Genomic DNA, 22253 nt, shown 5'->3' with positions numbered 1-22253 from the left:
AAGAGCAGCCAGTGCTCTTAACCTCTGAGCCATCTCTCCAGCCCTATTTATTTATTTATGTATGTTTTGAGACAGGGTTTCTCTGTATAAAAGTCCTAGCTGTCCTGGAACTCACTTTGTAGACCAGGCTGGCCTCAAACTCACAGAGATCACCTGCCTCTGCCTCCCAAGTGCTGGGATTAAAATTGTGTGCCACCACGGCCCGGCTGGTGTGTATATTTAAACCCAAATTCCACATATGAGAGAAAACTTGCAACATCTGTCTTTCTTTCCTGTCATTTACCCTCCGTTTTTCCTTTCCCCCTCCATTTAGGTCTCTCCTTATTCCTCATCGTCTCCCTTCCATTATCATGTCATTCATATGTACATGCACTTTCTACAATGAGAGAAAATGGGATATTCCAGATCCCATGTCTCCCAAATCAGACATACATTATGTGCCTGAGTCAGACACACATACGGATCTGGGGGTGGCCTGTTGTGATGTATTGTCTCTTGAAACAGGTGTTTCGCTAAACTCAGTAGGAAAAATTGTGCAACACATATTCTTCTCTTGGATCTTGACTCTGGGTCTCCTGTTCTGTTCCTGGAGGCCTGGATGATTTAGAGTTTGGCAGGCGGCATCCCATTGACCTGGAAAAGGAAGAGGAAATGGACCTTCAGCAATTCTGTGAGAGGAGAGGGGATAAAGTAATCTATCCCTTTCTGGATGAGGAGAAACATTAAATAAGTGTGAGGTTCATTTATAGGAAAAATAAAACCCCCATCAGAGTTCAGAGAAAGGCTGTGTAGTTAACGGGAAAGCATATATTAAGAACTTGTCTTTTTATGTATTTGTCTTGTCTTGTTTAATGCTGGCACTGAACCCAGGGCCTCCCAGCATGTTAAGCACAAGCCCCTGTTTACTAAGAAGTTGACCTGAGTTACTGACTTCTGATAGAATAAGAATGTAGTAGATGCCAGCTCTCACAGGGCATTTACTATTTACGTAAAGCTTACAATGCCCTCCAAGGTCAAAACCTTATTCTTACTTCACCTTCAAGGGACAGGCTTTGAGTCTAGAGACTGAGCTCTTATGCACTATAGTACATTGTCTATTAGAATGTGGGGTTTGGGAAGAGCCTGAGAAATTTATGTCAAACCAAACTCTTCATGAAATAGATACAAGAGTTGAAGCCTAATGAGATTTCATTTTATTTTTTCTCAGTTTGTGCACAGTAAGGTGGCTGTGTAGAGAATATGCAGAAAACTGAAATATACCGAGGGTCTATATAGTTAGTTTCTGATTGGTTTTTAGCCTTGATAATTCCTATGGTGTAGATTTCTTCCACTTTACATACAAGGAAACAGAGGTCTTGAAATGTGAAAGCATTTTTGCCAAGGTCACAGTTCTAGCTAGAAGAATTCTTGCCTAGCATTCATGAATCCATGGGTTCCATCTCAGACATCATGGAAAACCAGCCATGGTAGAGCTTGCCTGTAATCAGCACTCAGTAGGTTGAAGCAGGGAGGATCCTGAATTCAAAGCCATCCCTGACTACAGAGTAAGTCAAGGGCCAGCCTGGGCTACATGACAACAATAATAGCAGGAACACAGCAAACGGGAAATACTTTCTGTAAAGTTCATTTGACTTTCCAAGGCAGGAAAATGGGGCCTGTGAAAGGGTGGACTGAAGAAAACAAGTCTCCTGAAGTTCTGAACAGAGAATTGTGAAATGGAGGTAGCATGTTAAAATAAACTTGATGTGCAGGCCAGGCAGTGGTGGCCCACGCCTTTAATCCCAGCACTTGGGAGGCAGAGGCAGGAGGAGCTCTGTGAGTTTGAGGCCAGCCTGGGCTACAGTGAGTTCCAGGACAGCTAGAGCTACACACAGAGAAACTCTGTTCCGAAAAACAAACAACAAAAAAAGCCAAAACAAACCAAAACCAAAACCAAAATAAACCAAAAACCTTTGGGTGCAGAAGAGACTGGAGGGGATTGAATCTGGGGACAGGGACTGTTCCTGAGGAGCGATGACAGCAGTATCTAGACTGGTGGTGGTAATCGTAAGAGAGTGTGCTCAAGGGACTTCGGTGGCAGCGGGGAAGCACCCAAGAATGTGCACTGTTTGAGAAAGGCAGCCTGAAGGGGGTTCAGAGAGGCAGTACCGAGGCTTTGACTCTGACCATCTGGAAGGACAGTAGGATCAGGCTGGGAGGACGATATGGCAGAAGAAAATTGCCTTAGAAGGGGAGGACTACGGACAGGAATCAGTCACACTGATTTAGAGGGACTGGAAGGTTGAAATCAAGTCAATTTGGAGAGAAAGGAGGTTGGCATTTCAGAGAAGCATCGGGGCTGGAGATAAACCAAGGGGTAAGGACGGAAGTGCCCCTCCCTATCTACATACATTCTCAAAGTCACCCGTTCCCCCCCTGCAAAAAAAAAAATAGGGTAAAATTCTGCATCTTAAAGGAGACAGGGCACTCGGGCCTGCTTGAAGACCCACAAGTCAGTGCGGCATAACAGTAAGAAGCCCAGACACGATGCGTGATGCTTTTCTTCCCTCCCTAGCAAGACCAGGTTTAGAAGCGTGCAAGGAATGGTGCAGGTTTGGAATAAATGCCTGGAGTTGGTCAGCTCCTGGACTGAAGCCAGCCCATTACTGCATTTTGGTCTTCGCCCCACAACCTCCCCACCCACCGCCATTCTCCTCTTGTGCCTCACCTCCCGCTTCCCTGACTGACACCGCTCTCCCTTACCTAAAATTCCCAGATACATTCTTTGGTAATGTCTCCGCTGTCTGCCAAGAGTGTGCCACTTCGGTCGGCTCGGATGTAGAAGCCGTTGGGCGCCAGCACCGTGAGCAAGTTGCTCCCCTGAAGTTCTATACAGAAGTTGAGGGCGAATTTTCCCCAAGGGCGGAAGGTGCCAAAAGATGTTATTGACCAGAAGGATCCACCCTGTGCTGGGGAGGGAAGAGCTAGGGTTGGTCCGCCGTTTGGAAAGCAGTTTTCTAAGCATGAAACCTCCAAGGGGAGTCCCCTGAAGTCTGCTATCCTCCCCATCTCCCAGGGGATCATATCCTGCCTGCGATGGTAGATCTAGATTCCTTCTAGAGAAATGCAGCAGAACCCCTGGGAACCTCACCAATTCCTATTCTGCTAACCCACCCTGGAACCTTGAAGTATGGAAACAAACTGAAACCCTGTTTTTATGAGGAGCAGTGTCTGGAGTGGCAGATCCCTAAGTACAGCCAGGGGCTAAGGCTGAGCTGGATACGGGTCTCTGGGTGGGAGAAGGAATCACTCACCTTGAAAGTGATAGATGCCCTGGTGGCAGGGCAGTAGGTGAATGCAGTCAGGCTGGTCTCTATTGCACTGCATCAGGTCATGGTCTGAGCAGGAGCCCACATACCCATACCGACCTCTTAAGATGAGAAAGGGGCGATTGGCAAATCGAATCCCCAGTTCCTCATTTGGACCTAAAAGAAACAGGAAGGTGTTATCTGGATAGGCTGGCTCTCTCAAGTGTTTTCCCAGAGGGAAGAAAGGAGCACTAAAGGTGCCCAAGGATGATGCCAGTATTTTTCTGCAAGCTTGTTGTGGTGTGTGTGTGTGTGTGTGTGTGTGTGTGTGTGTGTGTGTGTGTGTGTGTGCACGGAGGCCAGAGGAGGGTCAGGTGTCCCGCTCCATCCCTCCCTACCTTATCCCCTTGAGGTAGGGCTTCTGACTGAACCTATAACTCAGCGTTTTTCATAAAGGTCGGCAGCAGCAAGCCTCAACAATTCTTTAGTCTCTGTCCCCTCCTCTCCAGCGTCGAGGTGATAGGTACCCACACCACACCCAGCTTTTCATGTGGGTGCTGGGGATCACAACTCAGGTCTTCACACTGGTATAGCAAGTGTTTTGCTCACCAAGCTGCCAATCACTCTAGCCCCAGAATGCTGTCTGTCTTTTAACCTTTACTGAGCACATGCTGTGTGCCAGGTCTTACACTAGGTGCTTGTGAAATGTTTGCCAGGGCACTCAGCAGAGCACAGAGCACAAGAAATCTAAATATTCTTTCTTTGGGATGTGTTAATCTGTTTAATCCCCACTGCAATCCTGTGAAGCAACAGAAGAGAAGTCTGTCACAAACTTTAAAACCGAAGCTCAAAGAGGATCTGTTCCAGCAATTGAACAGATAACACACACTCAAACCTGATGTCAACTCATTGCTTCCAAAACCTTAAAAAAAAAAAAAATGACTCAAGAAAGCACTTGCCGCAGAAGCCTAACAAACCGAGTTCCATCCCTGGGACCCACAATGAGAGGGGGAAACAAACAGAGAGTTGACTCCTGAGGTCTTCTGACCTCCATGTTCACCCTCTTTCTCTCCCCATGCATATGCAACAACCTATGTGAAACCTTCCTCTCACAGCATCCCGGGCTTGGGCTAGCCTGGGAGGAGACTCCGCTCACCTGGGATGGTGGCATTTGCCATCAGCAGGCCATTGGATATGATGCTCAGGAAACGCCCATTGGAGGACTGCAGGATGATTTTGCCACAATTCCAGTGCACACGGAAGAAGGTGTCAGACTCCAGGGGGTGCCCATCGGCTATAACGGACTTGTGGCGCCTCTGGAGAAAACGTGGGGACCAGGGACCAGGAGTAAGGTTAACAACCTCAGATTTTTCCCCATCAGTGTTAGTACCGGGCCCCATTCCCCTATCCTCCCCTTCCCCAGCCTCTGTAATTGTCTAGACTATGCCTTATGCTTTCAAAAATCTCTTTTTTTTAAAAAAATACCCTTTCTACATTTATTTATTTGGATGAATGTTTTACTTATATTTCTATGCTCCACCTGCCTGGTGCCCATGGAGCCCAGAGATGGCGTCAGATCCCCTGGAACTGGAATTACAGATGGTTGTGAGCCACCAGGTAGGTGCTGGGAACTGAACCCAGGTCCTCTGGAAGAGCAGCCAGTGCTCTTAACCACTGAGCCATCTCTCCAGCTCCTCAAAAAATCTCTTTGTAAAGCAAAAACGAAAAAAAAAAAAATCTCCACAAAAATAATTTTGTGACCTCAGCTCTCCCCTCTCCATCTGTCTTCTGTGTAACCCAGTGAAAAGTGTAAAATGATGGGGCCAGGATATCATAAAGGGAGAAACAAACTTCAACCCTGACACCAAAATAATTTTTTAAGTGTTTAAAGTGAAAATTATATTATAAACCATCTAGAGGACATGAGAAAAATACTTTGCATCTTGGGGGTTGAACAGTGATTTATTGGGATGGAAAAGGATTAAACATCTAAATATTTGGCAAATTGGAATTTATAAACAAAAAATGCTTCTCAAAAATGTCATTTAAAAATGCAAAGGCCTCTGAGTATGGTGGCACATCCCTTTAATTCCAGCAGAGGCAAGAGAATCCTTGTGAGTTTGAGGCCAGGCTGGTCTGCATAGTGAGTTCTAGGACAGCCAGGGCTACATAGTGAGGCCCTGACTCTAAAAACCAAAAATAAACAAATAAATAAAAGAGAAAATGAAAAGGCCAGGCATAGGTTGGAGAAAGCATGTACAGCACATAGCTTTGGCAAAGGACTTGAATTTAGAGCATATGAAGATCTCATACACACATACATGTTACACAGTCCCTAGTGTAGCTACAATGAAAAAGATAGGCAATATACGTGCTGGGTGGCTGGTAAGGTCAGGCAACCATTAGAACCCGCCCACCCTGCTGGAAAAACATAAAAGGTATAGTCACGTTGGAAAACTGATATTTCTGTCCTTACTTTTCTTTATGTAGTTTAGCTTGGCCTCAAAGAATATATAACCAAGGCTGGATTTGAACTCTTGATCTACCTGTCCTGATCTACTTGCTTATGCCTCCCCAAGTGCTGGGATTACAGGCATGCAGCGTCACACCCTGCTGAAAACTGCTGAACACTTTCTTGAGGCGGTTAACACAGATCTACCGTATGACCCAGTAATTCCATTCCTAGGTGTTTACCTAAGATATACGAAATTAAAAGTCTACAAAAAACTTCTTACACAAATGTTCATAGCAATTTTATTCATAATAGACCAAGTATTTAACAACAACCGAATGGACAGCCAAATCATGTTTATGCTTGTGAACAGTATGAGAGACTGCACAGTTGATGAACTACTGATATATACAACAACATGGGTGGATCTTAGTAAAATTCTGCTCTTCAAAAGAAGTATAGCATATATACCATAAGAGTTCATTTAGATGAAATTCTAGAGCAGGCACATCCGACATATAATGGCAGAACAAGCAAAGACCAGTGGTATGAGAAGATCAAGGATGGAGGAAAATGGACCGTGAAGAGGAGTCAGGAATTCGATGGTGGCCAAACTATTCTCTAACTTGTGGTATGGCTATGGTATGGTTGCATGGTTATATACATTTGTTGAAGCACGTTGAATTTTACACTTAAAGTAGGTCAATTTATCCATACAGCATCATTCATATATCTACACACAATATATACTACATATATATCATATCATTTACATTTGTTTCAACTATGCCACAGTACTTTTTTTCTTGAAGGAAAGAGGGCCCAGTGGAGGAAAATGAATGTTTGTTGGGTCGGGCCTCTACAGCTCACCTAATCTTATCTGGCCATACACACTGGGGGAGGAGAAAGTATGTCTAGACAGGGAGAGCTCAGTGTTTACAGTTTCTTGCATTGAAAACCAAAGTCTCACCTGGGCCAGGTAGTAGCCATTGGCTGAACGAAGTTGTAAGGTAAGACTCTCATTGTCACATTCATACTGGAACAAGGACATTGGGGTCAAGCGCTCAGAGGCAGCACACACCTCAGCATCTAGAGAGGAAGTGCACACAAGCAGTTTTTTAGCTCAGTCCCATCCCCTTCTCCATGCTTGTTGTGGGGTTCCCTGTATTTTCCTTCCTCAACCTTATGATAGATCATACTAATCTAGAGAAGTCCAGGCAACTTTCCCTTAAAGCCATATCTTTATCTGTTAATCTGCCTCTTGAGAAGTCTCCTTGGGGGCCCAGGATCTTTCTTATGACTAGGTTCAAAGTGTCTTGCTTGTCCTGTGCTAGTTAGTATTTTGTTGACACAAGCTGGAGTCATCTGGAAATGGGGAATCTTAATTGAAGGGTTGCCTCCATCAGGTTGTCCTGTAGACAAGTCTGTTGGGAGCGTTTTCTTGATTGATAATTGATGTGGAAGGGCCCAGGGCCCAGCCCACCATGGGCACTACCACCCCTGGGCAAATAAATAGTCCTGGGTGGTATAAGAAAGCAAACTGGGCCAGTCATGAAAGCAAGCTAGGGGGGTTGGGGATTTAGCTCAGTGGTAGAGCACTTGCCTAGCTAAGCGCAAGGCCCTGGGTTCGGTCCTCAGCTCCAGAAGAAAAAAAAAAAAAGCAAGCTAGGAAGCGCTGTTTCTCCGGGATTCTGCTTGAGTTCCTTTCCTTACTCCCTCGGTGCTGCCCTGTCAGGTGGAAGTTAAACAAAACAAAAACCTTTTCCTCCCCAAGTTGCTTTTGAGCATGGCATCTTTTAATCACAGAAACAGGAAGAAAACTAGAACACATCCTGAACAGTTTCTCCGTTTTAGTACCTAGCCTCCCCTCCACAACCCCTCACCCCCACCCCACCCCACAGGGATGGTGGTATTGGACCCAGTACTTGCCATACATGACTGAGATGAACCTCCGCGTCCTTGACCTCAGGCTGACCCAGGTTGGGAAATGTTGTAGGATGAACCACTCCTCCCCCCTCGTAGGATTGGAGCCCAGGCCCAGGAGTAGATGTGTGCCCTGAGGATACAGTGTGCCTCCTTCTCCATCACACAGTGCCACAAGCCCTCTAGGCCGCACTTGCATGTAAAAAGCCGTTTGTGATGAGCGTTGAGGGACCAGTCGGTCTACATGAGACAAGAAATGGTGTGTAGAAGTCTCCAGGTGGTAGCATCCATCTTGGAAATGTAACAGGAAACCACATTCCTCTAGGCAGGGGACTGCTGCGTCTACCCAGATTCGGCCCACAGAGTGGTCTGCTCGGGCATAGCTGCGGTAGGCGGGGCTGTAGAGGATCACATGGATATGCAGGGCCGGTCGAGGGGTCCACATATGGTAAGCTGAGAGAACCCTGGAGTTGCAGAATACATCCTCACCATCGGACTCCAGATAGCGACCAGAGATAATGCACTGGAGGGTCCATTTGCCATTTCGGTGGAAACGGAGCAGGAAGCACCCATGGTGGCTGGTCCTTGGCCTGCCATAGCACACAGTACCATCGGCTTCACACAGCAGGTAGAGGCCCTGCAAGTTCTTCAGTCGGACCACGGCCTGCGCACCATGTTCATTGCTCACCAGGAGCTCCCAGGTCTGGAGGTGTTGGGAGGAGGGGAAGTGAGTGCTACCGAGTCAACAACTGAAAACCAAGAACCTTGGTACCATCAGCACCTCCAACAAGACTAGTCACCCTGCCTTCCATACCTGCCTTGGTTTCTCCTTGCCATGAACATTTCTACTTGCTCAATTAACATAATTGAAAAGATTTCTAGGCTAGGGGTGGTAGTGGTGCATGCCTTTAATTCCAGCACTCAGGAGGCAGAGGCAGGCAGAGCTTGGTGAGTTCAAGGCCAGCCTGGTCTGCATAGCCAGTTCTACATCGGCCAGGGATACATAGTGGGAGCCTGTCTCAAAACAAACAAAATACAACAACAACAAAAAGGTCTTATGGGCTGTCCGCCTCTAGAGTTATAGGACTTCTTAAGATCCAATGGGGGCCAGAGAGATAGCTCAGTATAAAAGCACTTGCCTCAAAAATCTGACAGCTTGAGGTCTGTCTCCAGAACCCACATTTAAAAAGCCAGATGCAATCAGGTGAGCTGGTTCAGTGGGTAAAGGTGCTCGCTGCCAAGCCTGATGGCCTGAGTTTGATCCCTGGGTCCCACTTGGTGGAAGGAGAGAACTGACCCCTGCAAGTTGTCCTCTGACCTCTGCATGTGTGCCATGGTATAGCTATGTGCATGAACACACACACACACACACACACACACACACACACACACACACACACACACACACGAATAAAGAAAATGTAATAATTAAAAAAAAAAAGCTAGACAGAGTGGCAACTGTCTGTAATCCTAGCACTCCTATGGCAAGATGGGAGATAAAGACAGGAGAATCTTCTGGAAGCTCATGGGCCACATAGCCTAGAGCACACAGTGTAGGCAAAACCAAGAGATAACCTCAAGGTGGAAGGAGAGAACAGATTCTGGAAAGTTGTCCTCTGCCCTCACGGATATGCTTGTGTACACACACACACATACACACACACACACACACACACACACACACACACACACACACACACACACACACACAGGACCCATGAGAAATCCTCGATTCCCACCTCAGAGAAGCAAAACCTTCCTCTTTCCCTTGCTCCCATCCTTGAATACCTAAAAGAAAACAAGCTTTGCTTTGCTTTGTTTCTTTCACCCTTTCTGCAGACCCTGGATAGCACTTCTCCAAAGGGGAAGTGCAAGAGAGCATCCTGACTGTAGGTATAGATGTTGAGATACAATTGTCAGCTCCACTGTGATGAATTTGGTTGTAAAGGAGAAGACTTTGCTGCTGTTTTCTCTCTAAAACAGAGACCAAGTCAGCAAGCACTTTAAAATAGTTCATTGCTTTCTCCAGATCAGAAACATGGGTCTTGTAGTATGGCCCAGCTTCTTTTGGATGCCTGGTCCTGCCTTCCAGTCTGGACTCCCCACCTGTCTGCTTTGTGACACTACCAAACTGCTAGGATGGAGTGTAGGAAACTTTGAAGGCAAGCAGCCAGGCCAGCGCTGACACTCCATCTCAGGGAAACGATTTTGAAAGGTGGAGCCATGAAGACCCATCAGCCGAAGCCTGGAGTAGAAGTGTGTTGGCTTGGCAACAGCAGAGACTATGGCAGTGATGGGGATGGGAATGCAACACACACACACACACACACACACACACACACACACACACACACACACGCCACTCAGAAAACTGGTTCTAGTCCAGGTTCGCCTTGTTACCTGTCTCCTGCACAAACTCTTTGCAGTGGCTGTGACTGTACTCTTAAATGCTTCAAAGGTGAGGTAGGTTCCTGCCCAGCTGATGAGCCCAACCCTTAGGTCCTCGGTCTTTGGATGTCTGTGTATCCACTCCACCTCAGCCATGGGGCCAGTGCCACAGGTGATGACTCTGTCCGGCCCAGCCTTCCCCCCAGTGGTGAAGTCCTACAGGCCATATGGCCCGGAATAAGGCCTGTAGTACCCACCAGAAGCCGTTCCCAGAGGAAACTTCCCAGGCAGAGGTCTGGCCTAAGGCCCAGCACCTCTGTGACCCGGGAGCATTATGACTGTAAAGGTTGCCTCTTATCCCACCACAGTGGGGAAAGGGCACTGGCCTGGTAGCATCAATCCATGGGCCAAAGGAAGTGGGTCCAGAGCTTTGGACTCCAAGCAATGAGGTAGGATTAAACTGGGAATCAGTACTACAAACTGTGGCTTTGGGCCCATCCCTCCCTTTCTTACTAACAAGATAGGAATCAACCTGTTTCCTTAACAAGGGGGTTCTGCTTGGCTCTCTGGCTCAAGTTCCCTTCCTTCCTTCCTTTCCTTTCCTTTTTTTTTTTTTTTTTAAATCTATTCGTCTTTAGGGACCTTGGGAAGACAAGGTCAAGCTGTTTTGGAAATTACTTTGCAGCGAAGGTGAGGGAAATGGACACATAACCACTGAGGATGAAATTGCTCTTCTGACTTTAAAGGCTCACAAAGCAAGGCCTAGGTGCAGGGAACTTCAGCACTGGGCTTCAACAACCTCAGCTGTGTTACAGGTGAACTGGCTGGGCAGAAAGCCAGATCTGCCGGAAAGGATACCAGCCCCACCCCTAACCCCCAAAAGGCTCTGCTGGATCACTTCCTGCAATGCTCAAGGAGAAAAGCTCAGCCTAGAACCTAGACAAACTGAAATTATGAAAAGAGCTACATGAAAAGAAATGGTGGGACAAGAGGTCTTGTTTAAACTGTGTTGGGATCCACAGGGAAACAGGCAGTCTTGCTTGTGGAACAGCCCAGAGCCCTGGTCTTTTACATGTCCTTCTTGATTCTGCATAGATGGGGTCTTCCCAGTGGTTCCCAGCAAAGGCACCACCCGTGTTCTGGAAAATAAGGCCATAGATGCTGCCCAGTGTGGAATCCTCCGGGTAATTTTAAACATGCATGTTGTTGGGGAAGGCTTCGGACCAGATGGATCATTTTTCTTAAGAGTGTCTTGGGACCTGTCTTTTTAATGTCCATTTCTCCCCTGTGTACAAAGCTACCATGAAGAACGGCTAAGTAGCTAGATAAGAGGTAGGAAGCAGACTCTGTGGTTTGTGGAATGAGAAAGGTGGATTCACCCCCTTAAATAACAGTCCCCAGAAGTGAGGAAGAAATGCATTTCCTCCCCTGAAAACACTACAGGAAGAAGCCGAGGAAGAAAAGGGCTTATGTGTGTTGACCTCACAACGTCAGCGGCTTTGAGCCTCTCCCATATCGTCTTTTTGTACCCAGAGTAACTCAGCTTCCCAACTTCCAGGCTACAGACAACGCGGGGTACAAACCACAGCAAATTTATTACTCAATATCCAGTTCCACGTCATAGCACCACCCGGAGCCCTCAGTTTCCTCCCCCCAAACCTGGCCCCAAGGGTACACCCAAAACAGAAAAGAAAAAAAAAAAAAATGAAATCAAATCCAGATCCCTGCTCCTCCCCTGGAAGAGGGGGCCTTGGCCAGGAAGCCCTTCCACAGGTCCCAGCAGGCAGGAGAGCAGAGCCCTCTGCGCCCAGAGAGCAAGGCTCCGGGCTCCAACGACAAGAGAGAACATGCAGGCAGGAGCAGGAGCAGAGGCCTGTCTGTGGGGAGGAAGAGTGGGAAAGAAGGGCACTGCCTGAGGAGTCCGGGAGTCTGGTCATCCCGGGATGCACGCGGGAGCTTCCGGGCAGCAGGGGCCTGCCCCTGGCTGGCTAACGCTTTGACAGCTCGTGGGACAGCCAGTCCAGGCCGTCGTACAGGCCTGTGCCTTGGGTGGCACAGGTAGCCTGGACGTACCACTGTAGGAAGAAAGAGACAATAAATCAGCACCAGGGAAGCAAAGGGGGTACCTTTACACCTCTGTCCAGCCTGGGCTCCCGAGGGAAGGCTGGACCCAGTGCAAAGGGAACAAGACCCTTACCGTGCGGCTACGCAAGTGCTGAAGCCCCAGCTTGTCTGTCAGCTCGCTCACAGGCATGGCGTTGGGCATGTCCTGCTTGTTGGCAAACACTAGCAGCACAGCATCCCGGAGCTCATCCTCCTGCAGCTGAGAGGGCAGGAGACAGGGCGGGACCCACGGTTCCAAGGAGTCCTAGGCTCCCTGCTGACTACATTGCAGGGGAGTTCCCCTTTCTACCTGCCAGGTTCTTGGTAGGAACAACAGTGTACTGTGCACTTTACTGCTGAACACAAGACAGTTATAAGCAAGCACAAAATCCCTAAATTTTACCTCCAAAAAGCCTTATAATTTAAGAACTTGGCTCTAAGTGAAAATGACAAAAATTCCAAAAAAACCAAGGAATGTGAGAGGCTGTTTCTCTTTACCATAGGTAACCCCTTCCCAACTCCTTAGACTTAGAAAAGTATTTAAATGAAAAAGACCTGTTCAAACTGGGTGAGATGCAACTTACCCAGGACCACAAAGAAAACCTCATATTCCCTGCCCAGAGTACTGGACTTCCATACCACCCCAGAGAACGCTGTCCCCAAGCCAAGGGCCCAGTTCCCAGATCCGGATACTCACCATCTTCTGGAGTTCATCAGCAGACTCCTGGACCCGCTCTCGGTCATTACTGTCTACCACAAAGATGAGGCCCTGGGCAGGAAGAAGGGAAGCAGGAGGGCTCACTCCCACCTATGGCCAGCCCTAGCCTGGCCTACTCTCTGTCTTCCCTTGTGCCAATCTTTCTCATCTAGTAGCTTTCTATTAAGGGCCTTCAGGGACCACCACAAATTAGAGGAAGCAAGGTAAAAGATGTTCTGTTTGAGAGCTACATGAGACAGTGTGGTCCTAGAACCCTGCTTCCTGGAATAAGATGAGGGTGAGTTCTTAAGAAGTAAAACCTAGCTAAGCAAAGGGGAGCGCGGTGAGGGCCCAGAGCTCGGCCAGCAGTTCAGTCCTGGTCCTTGGAACCCTCTCCCAGGGGCTGCCCTCCACCCTCCATCTCCACTCCACCTGAGTGTTCTGGAAATAGTGCCGCCACAGAGGCCGAATTTTGTCCTGGCCTCCGACATCCCAGACTGTGAAACAGATGTTCTTATATTCCACTGTTTCCACATTGAAGCCTGCAGATAATTTTTTTTTTTGAGAGAGAGAGAAAAAAAAAAAAAAGTCCCTTAAGGAACTCACTAAAACCACTCGGATCAGCCGGGCTGTGGTGGCGAACGACTTTAATCCCAGCACTCAAGAGGCAGAGGCTGAAGGATCTAGGTGAGTTGGAGGCCAGCCTGGTCTACAGAGTGAGATCCAGGGCAGCCAAAGCCACACAGAGAGACCCTGTCTTGAAAAATAGCACAAAACCAAACCAAATCAAAACAAAAAACCCATCCAGATCTCTACAGGCACACAAACCCAGAGGGCAATGACCAAGGCCAAAGGGAATAGAATCCAGAAGGACCGGAGGTCAACAGATATGCTAGGCTTATGGTCCACGCCTCAGGCACCAGCAGGCACATAGAGATACCGTGACCCACTTCTCAAGTAGATGTATCTGGTGTCAGGGTCAGGAACAGATAAGGGCCTCAGCAGAACTGGGAGCAGACCGGGAGATGGCCCGACGCGACATTCCCGCAAACCCTTGCCTCGGTCCTGGACTCACCTATGGTGGGGATGGTGGTGACAATCTCCCCCAACTTCAGTTTGTACAGGATGGTAGTCTTGCCAGCCGCATCCAAGCCAACTGCAACGGAGAGGGGCACAGAATGGAGACGGGAGCGAGGGAGCCCCCTAGAGACCAGGGAAAGGGAGAGGACTGGCCAGCTGATGGTGATGGGGGCGGAGAGCGGGAGAGCCTCCAGGTGCGAGCTGTTCTCCACCTTCCGGGCCTTGAGGACAGTCTGGGTGGCGAGTGCCAACTCCTGCCCCTCAAGTGGCCGAGGGGCGAGAGGGGCTTGGGAGGTGAGGGGCCCAGGAGGAAGGCCGCGTTCCTTTGAAAAGTCGTTTCCAAGGGCGGAATCCTCCCTTCTTTAGCAGCCGGGCTGGGGCGGAGGAAGCGTCACCCCACCCAGGCCCCAGCTCCGGGTTTCAGGCCCGGGGCCGACACCGCAGATCCTGGCCTGCACAAGAGCGCAGCCCCAGAGGCTTTGGTGGAGGGGTGTCTCGGGGTCAGGGTACCAGGTGAGCGGGGCTGGAGGGACGCGGGGGCGGGAGGGCTGCGGCGGGGCCGGCGCCCCATCCGGGCCGCGCGCTCGATCTGCCTCACCCATGAGGATCCGCATCTGCTTCTTCCCGAAGATCCGCGAAAAGAGCGCGGACACCGTGAGGCCCATGGTGGGGCCCGGGGCGGGGGTGCGGGCAGGGACGCGGGGTGAGGGCTGGAGCCGGCCGGCCGCGGGGGGATGGGGCGCAACAGCAGAAGGAGGAGGCGCCGCCGCCGCCGCCGCCGCCGCCGCCTCCGCGCGTCCGGGCCCGCCCGACGTCACGTGGCCCCGCCCCTCCGGGCCCGCCTCGGCCCCGCCCCCAGGCGCGTTTGCGGAAGAACTGAAGTCTAGCGAGGCCTGGCAGCCTGGCATCCTTGCCTGGGCCTCAGAGATTGGGAAGGGAATTGTTCTGGGAATTGTTCTGGGACTGCAGGATTTTGCTTTATTCTTCAGTCATAGACTTCCATTCCTAAGAAGGCTCTGGCAGGGACGAAAAATGCATTGAAAAGGTTCTCAGAGTAGCATCTTCTCTTTTGTTTGGAGATGCCCACTATGTCTATGTAGCCTTGGGTGGCCTGGAACTTGCTATGTAGACCAGCCTAATCTCGAACTCACAGAGATGCACCTGCCTTGGCCTCGCGAGTAGATTCTTAGAACAGAAATACTTTCTTCATTCCTATTTTACTAGTATCTCTCTCTTTTTTTTTTTTTTTTTTTTGGTTTTTCGAGACAGGGTTTCTCTGTGTAGCTTTGCGCCTTTCCTGGAACTCACAGAGATCCGCCTGGCTCTGCCTCCCGAGTGCTGGGATTAAAGGCGTGCGCCACCACCGCCCGGCCTATCTCTCTTTTTATGAGTGAGACTCCTCATAGGCTTCCTGCCCCCTTGGTACCTTCACAATGTCACGGGAGCCTTTTTTTGTTTTTTAGGCCCTCCCCACTTGTATTTCGAGTTTGTGCGTGGGGGTGTGTAGAAGTCAGAGGACAACCTGTGGGAATATGTTCTCTCCTTCGACCATGTGGGTTCTGATAGAACTCATGTCAGGGCTTGGTGGAAGGTACCTTTACTGCTGAGCCATCTTACAGGCCCCACGAGAGTCTCGATGCTGTCCTCTTGCGATTGAAATCATTTAATGTCTTGTCACCCAGGATGAAATCTAAATGCCTTTAAGTGGGGTCCTACCCTTTGTTCCAGCCTCATCAGTATCCGCTCCTCTCCCACGCCCTAGGCTACTGTTTAGGAATGATTCTTGGTCCTTGCAAACTTTTCCACTTTCCTTGATACTAGTTTCCCACATCGGAATTTACTTGGCAGTCTTTACTCATTCTTCAAACCCCAAAATGCTTTCCCTAAGAGTCTCTGCCCTTCCTCTAGACAGGTGCCCCGTCTCTTTTATACCATTCGACTACACCCGTACATGCTAGTGTGAGGACAGGTTCTACTTGTTTGCGAGTCTGGTTCCTTGCTGTTACAGGTTTCTTGGGGGCAAGGCCATGTTTCTTTAGCGTGCCATCTGGCATAGCACTTAATATGTTGAGAAGTGGACTGAGATAGTATTCCTAAACTTAGTAACTGAGTGACACTGGACAAGTTACCCTTCTGTACTGTATGTTCCCACAACTGTAAATTGGTGCTAATGATATCCTCTGAACAGAATTTTGCAAAGACTGAAAAGCAAAAACTCTTGTGAGACCCCTAGCATATGCTGTTATTAAAGAGGGACCTTATATCGTGCCCCTCTAAAAGCAGAACTAAGGAAGGGAACCATTATGCTTTATGTTCGCTAGGTGCTGGGCTAGTTTTCCTAGTGTGAGCCCTGTTGCTTTTTGGGGACATGTTGCACCTTGCCCCAAATAGTTGTATGCTTCTTTCAACCGGGGATTTGGGGGCAAACGCAGTGCGACGTCGCCCCCTGTCGCTCGCTGGTGGTAGTTTGAGGGCCAAGTTAGGCACCTTCCCAACCACGGCTCAGGTGTTGTGGACTTTGCTTTTCCCAACTCTCCCGGCGGGGTACTCCCTCCCCAGGCCGTCCCCACTCCCTGGCGGCGGAAGCCCCGCCCACCTCGCGCACACTGGAGGCGGGGTCTGTGGCGTTTGGCCGCCGTCACTTCCAGTGGACCCGGAAGCGCTGCTGTCGGCGGCCAGGGTTGTTAGGAAATCGTGATGGACCCGAGCTTAGTGTAAACCCTGGGCCGATCCTGGGCCGAGGTGGGCGGGCCTGGGTTGCGGTGGCCAGCGGAGCGGCTGGGGCGGAGCGGCCTCTGGGCCGGTATTGGAGAGTCGTGGCTGAGCGCGTCTGCTGGGCCAGCGTTGCCCCGCCCCCAGGTTGGAACCGGCTTCCCCCTTCCGCCAGGCTCTGCAACGCTTTTGCTTGGCCACTGCGGCCCCTCAACCCGCCCGGACAGCTGGGGGTGCGCCCTGCGGCCAGACGGTCCTCTCCGCTTCACTTCTAGATGTTATTGCTGCTCTGTCCAGGGCTGCCAGAACGCTGACGTGGAGCAACCCACTCCAGAACCCCCATGGAGAAGTTTGGGATGAATTTCGGGGGCGGCCCAAGCAAAAAAGACCTGCTGGAGACCATAGAGACACAGAAAAAGCAGCTTCTCCAGTACCAGGCAAGGCTCAAGGATGTGGTCCGCGCCTACAAAAGTCTGCTGAAGGAGAAAGAGGCCCTGGAGGCCAGCATCAAGGTACTGTCGGTATCCCACGAGGCGGATGTAGGCCTTGCAGGTGCGCAGCCTCCAGGTCTCACGTTTCCTGACTCTGTGGATGATCGGTGCTCCACTCACAGTGAGGATAGCACCGGAACGGCCACTAGCTTGGATACTGCAGCCAGTCTCACGAGTATCAAGGGTGAGTTCGGGGTCGACGATGACAGAATGGCCCGTGGACCACTCCCTGCAAAGGCCGAAGAGGCCAGTGGGTCAGAGAGTGGTGTTAGTAGCAGCAGTGGGGATGGGCCATCTGCAGGTAGTGAGGTGGACAAAAGACTACATCAGCTGAAGACTCAGTTGGCTACTTTGACTAGCTCCTTGGCCACAGTCACCCAGGAAAAGTCCCGCATGGAGGCATCTTACCTGGCGGACAAGAAGAAGATGAAGCAGGACTTAGAGGATGCCAATAAAAAGGCAGAGGAAGAGAGGGACCGTCTGGAGGGAGAACTGAAGGGTTTGCAGGAGCAGATAGCAGAAACCAAAGCCCGACTGATCACACAGCAGCATGATCGTGCCCAGGAGCAGAGTGACCATGCCGTGATGCTGCGTGAGCTCCAGAAGCTGTTGCAGGAGGAACGGACTCAGCGCCAGGACCTGGAACTTCGGTTAGAAGAGACCAGGGAAGCCCTGGCCGGGCGGGCGTATGCAGCTGATCAGATAGAAGGGTTTGAATTGCAGACCAAGCAGCTGACCCGTGAGGTAGAGGAACTGAAAGGTGAGCTGCAAGCCATTCGAGATGAGAAGAACCGACCAGACCCCCGGCTGCAAGAGCTTCAGCAAGAGGCGGCCCGTCTTAAAAGCCATTTCCAGGCTCAGTTGCAGCAAGAAATGAGGAAGGTAATTATTCTCATATCCTTCAAGCAATCGTTTTAACTTACCTAGGAAATACTAGGATTTTATTCTTTTTCTTTTGTCCATTAGAATGGATCTCTCTCTCTCTCTCTCTCTCTCTCTCTCTCTCTCTCTCTCTCTCTCTCTCTCTCTCTGTCTCTGTCTCTCTCTCTCTCTCTCTGTATGTATGTTTCATAAGGCAGGGTCTCACCGTGTAATCCAGTCTGGCCTTGAACTCACAGAGAACTGCCTGCTTTTCCCTGCCAAGTGCTGGCATTAAAGGCACCCTTCTTCCCACCTAAGATAGCGTGTTGCTCTTGTCAAGGATTGCCTGGTGCTTGTTAGCCTCTTGAGTTCCGGGTTTGCAATCTGGTTCCACATTCCCATCATGCATTCTGATGTTTGATGCCAACTGAAAAATTCCACCCGTGAGCCTAGGAAATCTCGTTTTGGGTAGTGTCCTCACAACAGGAAGAGGAGATTCTGAGTATTTCTGGGTCTAAGCCAGATAGCCTTATCTAGGCCTCTGGATGCTGGCCCTTACAGTTGTGCGGTTTGAGACAATATTGGGACAGCTATGTAGTGAAAGGTTGTGTATCTTGAAAAGTGCATGCTTATAGGTAGAAGGACTGAAGGAAGCAAAGGGGATTTTCCCAGAAAAAAAAAATGTCTTGTGTATGCCTTCGGCCGAGGTTTGCAGTTTTAGAAAACTACTGTTTCATAGTGTTTTTTTTTTTTTTTTTTTTCCAATGTAGAGAGGAATCCAACTTGGTTTTGAATTTCCAGGCATGTTGGGAAAGGGAAAGAGTGTTACATAACTTCTTTAAACAATTGGGAAGTACACCTTTAGCAGGAACGTACTTTGTATTCAAGCTCGATGAAAATATGGAAAACTATCATAGAAATAACACATATGCAAAGGAACGTCAGTTAAAAATCCCCAGTTCCCAGCCGGGCGGTGGGGGCGCACGCCTTTAATCCCAGCACTCGGGAGGCAGAGGCAGGCGGATCTCTGTGAGTCTGAGGACAGCCTGGTCTACAAAGAGAGTTCCAGGACAGCCAGAGCGGTTACACAGAGAAACCCTGTCTCAGGGGGAAAAAAAGGAAACAATAACAAGAGAAAATCCCACTTCCCTGTGGTTCCAGGCCACCCTCACCTGTGACCCTTCACTTCTCTGCCTTGCTCCTCCACACCCAGGTGACCCTAGGGTTTTGTGACTTCCCTGGATGCACTGTCACCTGTCCTTTGCTTTGCAGACAGCCCTTGCAGAGGACCAGCTTCGCCAGCAGTCCCAGGTCGAAGAGCAAAGGGTAGCAGCCCTGGAACATCAAATCTCTGAGGTGTCTGAACTGCTGGGCACCTATGAGAAAGCCAAACAGAAAGACCAGCTGGCCATCCAGAAGCTGAAGGAGCGGATTCTGCAGCTGGACCTGGAGAACAAAACACTGGCCCTTGCCACCTCTAGCCGGCCCTCGCTCGACAGCCACGGGGATGAATCCAATCTGGATATCAATGTCTTGAAGGATAAGATGGAGAAGCTCAAGAGGCTACTGCAGGTTGCAGCTAGGAAAAGCCAGGTGACCCTGGATGTGGAGAAGCTCTGTGACCCTGAGATAATGCCCAGCTCAGAGGCTGCGGACGGGGAAAAGGCTACTGCGCTCTACTACCAACAGGAGCTGAAGCAACTGAAGGAGGAGTTTGAGCGTTACAAGATGAGAGCCCAGGTCGTGCTTAAGAGCAAGAATACCAAAGATGGGAACTTGGCGAAGGAGCTGGAGGCAGCGCAGGAACAGCTTGCTGAGCTGAAGGAGAAGTATATCTCCCTGCGGCTGTCCTGTGAGGAGCTTGAAAGCCAGCACCAGCAGGAGGCCGAGCACTGGAAGCAGGAGCTGGCCCGGCTGCAGCAGCTCCATCGGCAGGAGCTGGAGCACAGCCAGCTGGACTTCAGGGACCGCACACTCAAACTGGAGGAGGAGCTGCATAAGCAGCGGGACCGGGCCCTGGCTGTGCTGGCTGAGAAGGACTTGGAGCTGGAGCAACTGCGTTCTGTGGCCTTGTCCTCTGGGTTGCCAGGACGCAGAAGCCCTGTGGGTGGAGTGGGTGGTGTGGGTGGTGTGGGTGGCGGAGGTCTTGGGGACGCGGCCGACACAGCGTCCCCAGAAAGCCTGACCCAGGCCCTGCAGCTCGCTGCAGCCAATGAGCCCACTTTCTTCCTTTATGCTGAGCAGCTGGCCCGAAAGGAGGTGGAGATCACATCCCTGAGGAAGCAGAAACACAGGCTGGAGGTGGAGACCCACCAGCTGCAGGAGAGGCTGCTGGAAGAGGAGGAGCGGCACCGAGAGGAGGTCGGAGCCCTTCAGAGCCACATCGAGAAGAACATCAGGGACCAGAGCAGGGAAGGAGCCAACCTGGAGTATCTCAAGAACATCATCTACCGCTTCCTTACCTTGCCAGACAGCCTGGGCCGCCAGCAGACGCTCACCGCCATCCTCACGATCTTACACTTCAGTCCCGAGGAGAAACAAGAGATAAAGCGGCTCCCAAGTGGCGGGAGCTGGTGGCCTTCTGGCAAGAGATGATACCTTTTTCCAACTCCTGAAGTCTCTGTGCCTCTTATGTGGGAAGGGCAGGCTCGGATTTCTACTGCCTCTTCTCTGGAATTCTCATGTATTTCTTCACTGTGTTGAACTCAGAGCAGTTCAAACTAGGGTGGGATTTTCTGCCAAGTGCCATTAATGCAACATTATCCTTGGGCTCTAGGGATACTGCAAGTGTTGAGACAGCGTCTTCTGGTGGTGTGTGTGTGGAGTAGGTTAGGGAGAGAGGCTGGGGCTAAGAGGTGCAAGTTAGGGAAGCGATGAGAATCTTTAGAAATAAGATGCTTTGTTACGCTCCTAGCTCCGAGCTAGGAGTAAATGTGACTCCCAGAGGAGTTCAGCTGACTTTGGAACATACACAACAACTATGTGTGTATTCCTTGTCAGTCAGAGTCTGGCCCACTTTTGTCCTAATTTTTCTGGGGACATAAAATCAAGCTAGAAAGAGACCAGGAAACTAGAAATAGTAACGGTTTGTCCAAAGGGCTGTGGAATAGTGAGTTCATCCCTGAACTTGGAACCCTGGTTCCAGGAACCAGCCCACCACTTGTGACCATCCTAGAGAGGGTCCTGAGCTCTGATGTGAGCTTAGAGATTTCCCAAGTGATCTGATTTGGGCCAGGACAGGATTAAAATAACATCTCTTGCTTAAGCTATCTGCCTAAGGTCAGCCCACGAGTCTAAGTGAATGACTTTACTGTCTTTCCATCAACATTGAACTTGTATTAAGAAATGAGACCCTAGCTTCTTTCAGGGTGTTCAGACAGTAAGCCAGGGGCCCCCTTGGGTACAAGGAATTCCTGCCATGGTTTGTTCCCAGATGTGTTTGCTTTTGCAGGGACAGGAAAGAGAAGGTAATCTGCTGCAGATTCCAAAAGACTGTTATGACCCTCACAGGAAAAGCGAAGTTCAGCTGACATACTTTCTGCCCTGTGGGTCTTGGCAAAGGTTAATTCCATTCTTTTAAGGAAAGATAGCTCTCAGAAAACTTGGGTCAAAGCAGTATCAGTTGCCCAATTCTTTTCTCTGCTTAGTCTGCCCTTGTGGTTATAAGGACCTTTGGACCTGAAAGACCAATGTTTGACCATTGATATATATCTTTTTGCTATTTTTATTACTGAGATCTGTTTTGTGAAGGTTTGTTTGGTTGCAGAAGGCTTTGATTAACAATGTTTTGGATGGGTGGAGGTAACCCGATTATCTATGTGAGCAGACTTGAATGGAACAGAAGTCTATCTTTATGGTAATACCAATGGTCATTAAACCTGAATGACTTGAGCTGTGTTTCCTTAATGGTGGTGTCTCTACATCTGGACACAAGTAGAGTGTGAATGTAAATGGTGAATGAAAAAGCTAGATACATAGTTCCTTATACTGATCTCTGAGCTTGAATCCATATTTCATTATGTCAATCCACGAGCTTGACTCCAGAGAGGAATACCTCAGGGTTTTAACTACCTCACATATAACAAATTTCTTAGCTTGGGACTGTGTGTGTGTGTGTGTGTGTGTGTGTGTATGCGCAGCTGCAATGGAAAAAGTTTTCTAATGAGTTTAGTGTGTGGGCTTGATGCTTCCATAATTACTGCTTCATACTCTAGAAGTAATCTGTTTAAGAATGCTTCTTTATCCTTAAATCAGGATTC

At 49.7% G+C, this 22253-nt stretch overlaps 3 protein-coding genes across 3 annotated transcripts; 1 reads left to right on the top strand and 2 right to left on the bottom strand.

Moving 5' to 3' along the window:
* Positions 1 to 2742: 2742 nt before the first annotated feature.
* Positions 2743 to 10428, bottom strand: Fscn3 (fascin actin-bundling protein 3). Its single transcript, XM_052722103.1, has 6 exons — positions 10063 to 10428; positions 7669 to 8365; positions 6710 to 6828; positions 4444 to 4603; positions 3294 to 3464; positions 2743 to 2948 (listed from the first exon to the last, which is right to left on the bottom strand). Exons 1-6 carry the CDS (start codon positions 10204 to 10206, stop codon positions 2743 to 2745), a joined length of 1497 nt encoding a protein of 498 aa, XP_052578063.1. The 5' UTR covers positions 10207 to 10428.
* Positions 10429 to 11626: 1198 nt separating this feature from the next.
* Arf5 (ADP ribosylation factor 5) lies at positions 11627 to 14707 on the bottom strand. Its single transcript, XM_052720680.1, has 6 exons — positions 14529 to 14707; positions 13926 to 14006; positions 13283 to 13392; positions 12851 to 12922; positions 12248 to 12373; positions 11627 to 12125 (listed from the first exon to the last, which is right to left on the bottom strand). Exons 1-6 carry the CDS (start codon positions 14593 to 14595, stop codon positions 12039 to 12041), a joined length of 543 nt encoding a protein of 180 aa, XP_052576640.1. The 5' UTR covers positions 14596 to 14707; the 3' UTR covers positions 11627 to 12038.
* Gcc1 (GRIP and coiled-coil domain containing 1) lies at positions 14013 to 21885 on the top strand. Its single transcript, XM_052720679.1, has 3 exons — positions 14013 to 14443; positions 16940 to 18015; positions 19267 to 21885. The coding sequence occupies exons 2-3, from the start codon at positions 16984 to 16986 to the stop codon at positions 20587 to 20589; spliced, it is 2355 nt and encodes a 784-aa protein (XP_052576639.1). The 5' UTR covers positions 14013 to 14443; positions 16940 to 16983; the 3' UTR covers positions 20590 to 21885.
* The last annotated feature ends 368 nt before the right edge of the window (positions 21886 to 22253 follow it).

The sequence above is a fragment of the Peromyscus californicus genome, unplaced genomic scaffold (assembly GCF_007827085.1).
Source record: "Peromyscus californicus insignis strain IS unplaced genomic scaffold, ASM782708v3 Scaffold_6__1_contigs__length_162567912, whole genome shotgun sequence".
In the NCBI taxonomy this organism is placed as follows: Eukaryota; Metazoa; Chordata; class Mammalia; order Rodentia; family Cricetidae; genus Peromyscus; species Peromyscus californicus.
Note: the sequence above shows the minus strand (reverse complement) of the source record. Positions and strands in the feature narration are given on the sequence as shown.

What these genes read in the sequence shown, in the direction of transcription:
- Arf5 (XM_052720680.1), bottom strand. Translation starts at nt 14,595, where the DNA reads ATGGGCCTCACGGTGTCCGCGCTCTTTTCGCGGATCTTCGGGAAGAAG. An exon ending in GCAGATGCGGATCCTCATGG is followed by an intron (nt 14,007 to 14,528) that starts GTGAGGCAGATC and finishes TCTCCGTTGCAG; the next exon opens with TTGGCTTGGATGCGGCTGGC. An exon ending in AGCACTTGCGTAGCCGCACG is followed by an intron (nt 12,126 to 12,247) that starts GTAAGGGTCTTG and finishes TTCTTCCTACAG; the next exon opens with TGGTACGTCCAGGCTACCTG.
- Fscn3 (XM_052722103.1), bottom strand. Translation starts at nt 10,206, where the DNA reads ATGGCTGAGGTGGAGTGGATACACAGACATCCAAAGACCGAGGACCTA. An exon ending in GTTCATCTCAGTCATGTATG is followed by an intron (nt 6,829 to 7,668) that starts GCAAGTACTGGG and finishes CTTCCTCTCTAG; the next exon opens with ATGCTGAGGTGTGTGCTGCC. An exon ending in ATGGCTACTACCTGGCCCAG is followed by an intron (nt 4,604 to 6,709) that starts GTGAGACTTTGG and finishes CGTTTTCTCCAG; the next exon opens with AGGCGCCACAAGTCCGTTAT.
- Gcc1 (XM_052720679.1), top strand. Translation starts at nt 16,984, where the DNA reads ATGGAGAAGTTTGGGATGAATTTCGGGGGCGGCCCAAGCAAAAAAGAC. An exon ending in TGCAGCAAGAAATGAGGAAG is followed by an intron (nt 18,016 to 19,266) that starts GTAATTATTCTC and finishes TTTGCTTTGCAG; the next exon opens with ACAGCCCTTGCAGAGGACCA.